Raw genomic sequence first — 9,744 nt, 5'->3', positions numbered from 1 at the left:
CATGAACAAGGAAAAACAAAAAACATTTTCTTTGTTGCCTTTTTCTTAGCATACATAGTGTTACTGTTTTTGTTTCCATTTAAATATTGAATTCTGTTTATTGCTTTAATTTTAAATCAAATGCACCTGTTTTAGATAATATATTTATTTTTGATGTATAGGTTGATTTGCAGGTTGGTTGTTATTTGTACAAGTATTGTATTGTTACTGTGTATTTTATTATATTAACTAGCTATTTATTAAATTGAATACTGTTATGAACACTATACAATGTCTTTATTTTGGTAGATACCAGAATACATGACACAATTAATCTTTGTAATATATTTATGTTCTCTGGTTTAAATAATCATACCAGTATTTAAACAATGTATGCTGGTCACCTGGAATCCGCGGGTAAGCTTCCAGCATGGTATTTAATACTATTATTAAACATAAGCTGGTGATAGATGGATGTTGGTGACCAGCCAAGCATACCAGCATACTATGCTGGTATATGCTGTTTTTTTAGCTGGCCAGGATGGCTGGTTTAGCTGGTGCACCAGCTAAACCAGCCATCCTGGCCAGCCTAATATCTACTGGCTGACCAGCTAAATTGGTCTAAACGGTTTTTTTCAGCAGGGCAGCAGGGTACATTTATTACCCAGATTGATTTTGCAGCGAAGACATTTGTTGCTTTTTTTGGACTTTTAAACAAATTATTTTCCCATTCTCCTCTACTAGGCCTATTATGTCATTTCATTTTTACTGGTCAGAAACTATATTTAGTTCCCAGTGGTGTAAAGTAGCTAAGTACATTTACGCAAGTTCTGTACTTAAGTACAATTTTGAGAGACTTGTACTTTACCTTTTTATTTTTGCTACTTTCTACTTCTACACCACTACAATTCAGAGGTAAATAGTGTACTTTTACTCAACTTACATTTGTTAAATACCTTTGGTTACTTTGCACATTAGGCTTTCTTATTAACAATGTAACATACTGTACACATTAATAAGACTTTAGACTTTAGTACCCTGCAGCATACAAAGTAATTAAAGTTAGTTGCACCTTTGATAAACACATGAATGCATCAATAATTATAATCAAAACATATAATATATTATCCTGAAATGGGCCAATTTGCATAATGAGTACTTTAAGTATATTTGTATGGTAATATTGTTGTACTTTAGCTTGAGTAACATTTTGAATGCAGGACTTTTACTTGTAACAGAGTAGGCTATTCCTACATTCTGGTACTTCTACCTTTACTTAAGTACAAGATAGAACTTCTCCCACCTCTGAAAGTTCCTCTTACTAAGCCTACTAACACCCCAGAGAGGGAGATAGAGAAGAAGCCTGCTCCATAAACCGAAAAGCTTAACTCGGCAGCGAGGGAGCGCGCGTGTCTCATCCAGACTGTCCCATCATCCCCTCCCTCCCCCCTCTCTCCCGCCCTCCCTATCTCTCTTTCTCTCTCTCTCTCTCTCTCTCTCCACGGGATGGCTCAAATCAAATGCGGAAGTTTACACCCAGGAAAGCTGCGCGGCGCTAGCAACATGAGTGTTGACATGACAGTGGATCTGTAGCGAGGAGAAGGAGCGGCGCGTCGGTGACAGCGAGGCGGGCTGACCGCGGGAACACACCGGAGCCAGCAGAACCGGACTTCACACTCACATGGCTTCAATGAATAGCGCAGACCGGAGAGCTTTTGCTCTAAAAATCAACAGGTAAACACGTCCCGTAGCTTAGCTCCAGTGGTTTTAGTATCAGGTTGAGTTTCAGGAGTGAATGTGAACTCTTGGTGCCTCCCCGGAGAGATAGGAGGGAGGGAGCTCGGTCCTGACAGTCGGAGGGGATTCCACAGGGGAGCAGGCAGCCACATGTTGTGAATGTTAATGCGGCAGGTTAGTTCACATTGTCCCGGAAAAAAGGCAGCCTACAGGATAGTTAACTTCCAACTTGTTTCCAACTTTATCTCAAAAATAAATACAGAGTATAGTTAACTTATGGTGCTTGTGGCAGCCATATGATCCAGCCTGAATGCATCTGTATTTTATCAGTCCTTTCCTCCTCATGACGATGACGAATCTGTATCTAGTGTTTCTATAATGGTCATTTCCTGTGGTGTGAAAGGTCTAACTAGCCCTTAGAGCTGCTATAAGAAGCGATGTGGTCATAGTTCCTGCTGTGACACTGGCCAGGTGTGGAGGAAGTATGTACATGGAAGTCTATTGTGTACCATGACTCCTCTGTAGTACAAGTCATTCAAACAAATACAATACTTCCTATGATTTTGCTGCACAGGCAAATAAAGCTTCCCCAGGGCTGACTGGTCAAACTTGATGTCTTGAACATCTTGTATTTGAAGGAAGCACCGTTTTAATCACCATTTGATAATATCTCTAAACCACTCTTTACCAAAAATATGTTTCCTTGTTTCTGCAGCAACACACCCTCACAAGTGTACTAACTTAACCTTTGTATTTGGAATGAAAAATAATAGTTTTTTTTGCATTATGAGTTTGAACGATCACTGTTAAAGGTTTGTAACGATGCAAGTATAGACAATTATTGATGAATCTTTTTGCTATTCTCTTTATTAATTGTTTTTACTATAAGATCTATAAATACACTGAAGACTACCAACCACATTATTACAGTTCTCAAGCTGACATTGTCAATTGTTTTGGTCCTACAACAACTATTACATATATTTAATAGTTGTTTTTTGTAGTTGTTGTAGGACCAAAACAATTGAACGATACCAAACAGAGCAAATCCTCACAATTGAAAAGCTGAATCAAGCACATGTCAAGCGTTTCTTCTGAAAAACGTACAACTTTACCTTTAAATCTAAATAGCTGTCTGATCATTTCAGCTCTAGTTCAACACATTCAATTGTTTTTTCTTGGAAAATAACATATCCAGAACAACGACAAAGTGAACGCACTTGACTCTTATGGAGAAATCATGGATCCTCTTGCTGTGCAGAGCTGAGCTCAGCTGCTGAGGGATGTGAGGATCTTGGGTCACAGCCTGAATCCAGTGATGAGACAGCAGACGGGCTGGTTAGAAAATGCTGTGCTGTAGCAAAGCATGATGTTGTGGAATGAGTGGCTGCAAAGTGCGTAGCAGCAAAGCCAGTAAGTGATGATGCAACAGACGTAGTTCACTCTGTTGACAGTGATTCTTCTGTTTTTAGTTGTAGGGAGAAAAAACAGTTGTATATTGACTAAGCAGTAGCAACATAAGTATAAGGTAGTGCAAGCTATAGAAATGATCACACAGTCAATACTATCAGAGTAATCATTTTAACCTTTTTATGGTGGACAGTTGACAGGTGACAGTAAATGATGATGAGAGAGAGGAAGGATTATGTGCAACACTTGGCCCAACCCGTGTTCTGTTATGATGTCATGGTCAGCGTCTACCTATATTTTATTTTATTTATTTCATTACCTTTGCTTATTATGCCTGTTTTTAAATGCCTTTTTAATAATGTATTTGTGCTGTATTTGTTCTTAAATGTTGTTTGCTTTTAATCTGTAAAGCACTTTGAATCGCCACGTGCTGAAAAGTGCTATATAAATAAAATGGCCTTGCCTGCCTTGCCTTATAGGCCACTATATGCCCCAATTTATGTAGTTTGAAAACTCATGAATACACGCATTAGTCAGACTATTTTAAACATTACTTCATGGATAGAAATAACCTATAATCATGGCAACAGACACAACAAAACCCTCACACAGAAAAAGAGGAACATTTCAACAGTTTGAAATAGAAGTATACAATATGTTGAAGGCCAGGAAACCTGGACACACCACACACTCATCTCATATTTGTATAGGTGTTGCTGCTTCAGGGTTAATAATGACAGTGACACGTTGTTATATCCAGCCCTATATATTCGTTATGTGCTCATGAAGAGTTTGTCTCTCGATCTTTCTATGAGGATGGAGTGTGAAGGAGATCCTGCACACTGTGGACAATTAGTCGCTCTGGGTTTCGCTTCACTTTTTTTGTAGCTCATGGCAGTTTTATATCATGAAATGTGTGTTTCTTCATAAGCACCCAAAAAGAGGAATGGAGAAGATGTGTGAGAATATGTCAGTAAAAAAGGTAGCGCAGTGATTGCGTCCTAGCATATAGCAGGTGTGAGGACAGCTGTGGACGTGGGGCCTCTGTCGTTCAATACCCCTAAGAGCCAGAGGGATCCAGATTGAGTTACATCTGATTTCCTGTGGGCTCTGGTTAATGACATCTGTTAACCCTCATGGCTGTTGGTGGGCCATCTAGTGATGGGGCCTGTTGGGTGTCAAAAGACGTATAGCTTACTAAAAAAACGTTTAATGAATCAGGGTTAAAGCATTCAAACTCAGCTAGAAGTTGTTTCAAGTTGTGTCACTTTTTTCTGGCATGAAGCCACCTCTGACCTGAGTCCTGCTAAATGACTTCTGTGTTTGTGCGTGCCTCCCTTTGACAGGAAGCCGTGATGGTGCTGATAGCAGTAAGACCCATTACGTCTGGAGACATATGATAGTATGAGACACGCTGTGGGGGCATCCCTTTGGTCTTCTTCCTCTTTTCATGAACACCACACCACTTTCTGTTTTCCTGTGTTTCGTTTTGGCTCAGCTGAGGGATTAAGGACATATGGGGGAGAGCAGAAGTTAAAGGAGCCGCCCACTAATAATGATGGTACTCAGGATAATTGTAGACTGCATGGCTGAGCAGCATGCGGGCAAGGTGTTGCGTCATGAGGTATAAATACCGATAATCATGAGTACAATTATAGATCTTGTTATCTGGGGGGTACTATTAATCAGAAATATAGCCATGAGAAGAATGCCACTGCGGTTTTAGAGCTGAATTCAATTTGAATACTGCTTGGACAATTATTTGAGAAATGCTGAAAGGAACAAACCATATGCACACACAGCAAGTGCAGGCCTGCCATAGACAGCATGACGTGTCAGCCACTCTCTATAGGGAGGGGATGATAAAAGGTTTTATATCTCGAAGCCACATTGACCCTTCCTGGCTGGGAGACCTTTAAAACAATACTTCTTTAGCATGCTGCAGTGTATCATTGTAATGTCTAAGGAACATGAAACAGCTGTTTGGCAGCTGATGATATTCAATTAAATGATTCTCTAACAAGTCTAAAGGATTGCTGACAGATTAGAGGTATGTTTAACGTCTCATAAAAACATGAAGTGGTAGGGTCTTACAAAGCAACCTGGGGGCGTGTGGCGTAGTGGGTTGTCCGTAGGTGTTCGGATCAGGGGGTCACAGGTTCAAACCCCACTGTAGTCAGCATGTCGTTGTGTCCCTGGGCAAGACACTTCATCCCAAATTATAATGAACAAAAAACATATTTGGCCTTCTAGCCTTCCTCTTTGCCTTTGAATAAGAGACAATGTTGTCTGATCAGGATGATCTAATTAGCACTGTGTGACAGATTTAATCGTTAGTTGTAGCAATAGTTTCGACATGACAAAGCAATGCTGTATTTGCTGCAATTGATATTCATGTTATGAATTATGTTGGGCTCTTATGCATACAGACAACAGGATATTAGTGGAGTCTGCTGTCGGTAGGGATTTCCTGGTAGCAGCTGTTTAAAGAGTGCAGTCCTCATCAGTGTTGATTACCTATTCTAATTATATTTAATCAAAAAAGACAAGGAAAATGGTAGTCATTTGCATCAAGCGTGTATTCAAACTGATGAATGCTGGCTCGATAACTTCAATATAAATGTCAGAGAACATTTTGCAATAGATTTTCAGAGCTTCACATTGATCCCCAGGCCTTGAAGCATGTTATAGTGACAAACAGTATTTTGAAATGCACACATTTCCCTTAATTAGAATCGTACATTTAATATGTTTGGGATTCAGGATGAAACATGTAATATTTGTGCAGTTAGCTTAAAGTTGCAGCCTACACTGATTTACTGTTGCTGGGTCTGATCACATTTTATTTATCATCCTCACGCTGGTGTTGAGCAACATGCCTCATGGGGGAAGCCACTATGGTCATTCTCAGAGATGTCAGATCCTAATCCCAGTGCCTTGATGAGTCACACAGACCTGAGGCTGCTTTCAAGAGCAATGCAGTCAACTTCATTACCAGCTGCTTTTACAGACTGAATCAGATCTGTTTTTAAACAATATTGTAATACTCATTTCCACTGAACCTTTCCTATTCAGTCTTCTTGACATGTATTAACCAATGACCTTGACTTATGTAGTCTCTCTGCAAAAGCACTGTAGGATTTGTTGACTGTCAAATATTAATTATTATTTAAAGTATGTTGGGTTGATCCATTTCAAGAAATGTTGACTTGTTTGGTCTTATTCAAGGCTTATGAAAGAAACTGCTTTTTCTATTATTTCATCAGAATCACCAACATCCAAAGCTCTTCCTTTGTTTTTATGACGGAAGCCGCTTTGGTTTTATGTAACCAAAAACACAGAGGCAGGGGCATTTTAAGGAGAATGACAGATGTAGTGTGCTGTGACAAGCTGTTTCTCTATTAGTGCTGTTAAAGGTGGGGTAAGTTTGAGAAACCGGCTCGAGATACACTTTTTGTTATATTGCATGGAATGCTCTTAACATCCCGATAGCAATGAATATCTTAAGTGCTTTGACAAAAAATCCATACAAAATATCATTGGTGCGCGTTCGTGTGTGTTGGAGGAGGGGCTCTGTAAGGAAGTAGCAGATTTTTTCCGGCTGTGTATTTTCAAATTCTAGCGCACTCGAGCTGATTTCTCCTAAATTACCTACCCCACCTTTAAGCAGTCAGAATGTGGATGCATGTGTGTATTCAAACATCCCTTAATATAAACATTCTGTAGTATGTGTTGGTATTTATGACGCTTTGAGCTTTGTCTTTCTAGTGGCAATGAAAGATAAAGAGGGAGGGCACTTATTAGTGGTGAAGTGGCTGTGGGTTTTGTCTACACACAGGGTAGGGCCTGTTTCTTTTGAAGTAAAGTTATAAGAAAGTTTTACAGGGTTTAAATTGCCTTGGGTACAAGTACAATAAACCCACCAGACAATATGAGCTCAAGCAAGAAAAGGCATTCTTGTATGCAGCAGTGTATATCATCATATATATATACATCCCAGCAGTAGCCATTCTCAAATCAAAGTGAGAAATTCTAAAACTAATCTGACCAAACGGGAATCTGAGACAGAAGTCAGACTTCTGGCCTGTCGATAACTCCTCCCCAGATACCTGCTGAGGTGGAGCTGTGAGGAGTGTCATTCTTTGTGTTGACCTAAAGCTTTCTTGGGCTTTAGTTCCTTACCTACAGCCTCTTTAATCTCCACAGGCTTATGTGATTTGACACATTGCCTTACTAAGCGTTACTAAGCACATCCCTTTTAGACATCTCTGTAACAATTGGGTGTTAATGATGTGCTGTGTGAGTGTACTGGATATGTGTACACTTGTGCCACTCCTTCATCCAGCAGTCGACTACTTAATTACGGTTAATTATATGGAGAATGATGTAGTAACAGTAGCTTTTGCACACGTTAGAATTGTTCTGCATTTCTGTATATATTGTTGCATCATTGACAACAATGATGCAACAATATATACAATGAAGCAGCTATGTACGTATGTAAACACAATTGTGCTGCTTCTGGACCTTGCTCTTTGTGTAAATGTGTATACTCTCCCACCCATGCCATAACCTCTTCTGGCATTCAGTTATTGTGTTGACTCAGCATGTTATGGGATTGACAGGAGGGAGAGAGGGAATCCTGTTAAAGAAAATGTGCATGAATGTCAGAGAGTGTTGTATTCTTCATTATTGTCTTTTAGATTGAACTGTAATTTCCAAAAAGCACCTGCTTTGGTGATTTTGTGTTTCTTCATAACACACATGATATGAGTTTTCAGAGGTTTTCATTAAGCTGTTCTACAGACTTTACATCAGGGGTCTCAAACTCAAGGCCCGGGGGCCAAATCCGGCCCGCAACTTCATTTTATGTGGCCCCGCAAGAGCTAGCAAAGAATATAATACGGTTATTATACGGTTACATGCCACTTTACAGAAGCAGGTTGCCCATAAACTACATGTCCCACAATGCATCTCGTTTTGTGACATGCGCACTGAAGAGACTTGCAATTATTTGCCCTGGACTTCTGCTTTCAGACGTAGTTAATGACTAAGTTATTATCCTATCCGATAATAATCCAATTCAGAGGCAATAATGTCATATAATACATTATTTTATATATATATATATATATTATATATTTATATAGTTACAACCCTTTGAGTGCAACCTTTATGCGAATGTGGCCCGCGATGAAATTGAGTTTGACACCCCTGCTTTACATGCTTCATGCCACCTCATTGGTTCAGACATGCTGGGATGGTATTCCTCCCTTGTACTAGCGTTTATGGTTTGTGGTGGTAATTAGTAACAGGGCTGTCGTAACAATGGCTTTGGGGACTTAATGAACCCATGAGATTGACCACAGGGGAAGCGCTGGGGAATGTGACCCACTTACTTAAGTCTCTGCCCTGTAACTCTCCCCTGCGTGGCAATGTTACAGTGAACTGTTTTTGACATTCTCACATGCGGAAATACAAATATGAGCAATTTTAATGACACACAAACTAAAGCATACAGACACAAATGGCAAACACACATACTCATGCTTATACACACAAAACTAGCCTTTCATCATTCAACAGCAGAAAATAAAGCAGTCATTGTGTAGAGTTTGGTCCGGCTGAAATGATATGGTAGATTATTTACAAAGAAAGACAGTGTACTAGCTCAATTTAGCACTGAGATGAAATGTGGGCAACAAATTGAGACTCTGGCTTTGTTCTTGTCATCCTCTGTTCCCTTCTTTTTGAATAGGGCCACACACACACACACACACACACACACACATACCCACACATACACACACACACACACACACACACACACACACACACACACACACACACATACCCACACACCCAACTACCCAATATATTTGAATACTGCTCCATTCCTATGTCATGTTGATTTCCTGCTCAGTCTGACCCTTAAATCACGACACCATATTTATTCCACTGCCTGTATGGCTGCCAGCATCACAAAGCCTTTACGTACTGAGCAGAGATTTGCTTCTGTAGAAGCGAACAACAGTTTGAATGCAATTACCATGACAGACCAATTTAAACTAATCAGAGTCGTAACAATGGTGGAATTAGTGTTGCATCTCTCATTAAGATACACTGTGTGCATGTCTGTGGAATTATATAAAAGGTTTTACATGAGGTTGTAGATGTTTAGAAGTAATACAGTTTAAACCCCACAACTATGTCATCCTGGTGTAGCAACTAGTATCATCTGCCTCCTGAACACAACCCCTTATGTATCTGTATGTGTTGTTCCCATGTTTTTTCCAGACACTCTTCTGCTGAGATCAGACGACACTTCGGAGGGAACAATGTTTCTCAACACAGCCGAACCAGCTCCAACGCTTCGGCCTCGGTGTACCTAACTGTGGTGAGCTTTCAAGAGATTCATTGGCTTTTGAATGAAGTTATTCTTGTCCAGTAGGTATTTGTCACATGATACAGTATACGGTATGTTCAGTCACCTAGCATTATCTGTTATTTGCATGCTATCATGTACCATCAGCTGCAGGCAGGTTTCTGAAAGGAAAGTACGCAATGTGAGGATTATTTGACCCAATAACGTAAAAATGCAAATGTATTTTTTATGCA

General features: G+C 39.8%; 1 protein-coding gene across 1 annotated transcript in view; it reads left to right on the top strand.

The window, feature by feature from the left end:
* The first annotated feature begins 1,494 nt into the window (after positions 1-1,494).
* dock8 (dedicator of cytokinesis 8) overlaps positions 1,495-9,744 on the top strand; it is a 60,240-nt gene continuing 51,990 nt past the window's right edge. The window contains 2 exon segments of the mRNA XM_034234808.1: positions 1,495-1,713; positions 9,424-9,523. Of these exon segments, the coding sequence (XP_034090699.1) occupies positions 1,661-1,713; positions 9,424-9,523 (153 nt within the window). The 5' untranslated portion in view covers positions 1,495-1,660.

Source organism: Gymnodraco acuticeps, unplaced genomic scaffold, assembly GCF_902827175.1.
Source record: "Gymnodraco acuticeps unplaced genomic scaffold, fGymAcu1.1, whole genome shotgun sequence".
NCBI lineage: Eukaryota > Metazoa > Chordata > Actinopteri > Perciformes > Bathydraconidae > Gymnodraco > Gymnodraco acuticeps.
The sequence above is the reverse complement of the archived record's forward strand: the minus strand, read 5'-3'. Positions and strand labels throughout refer to the sequence as shown.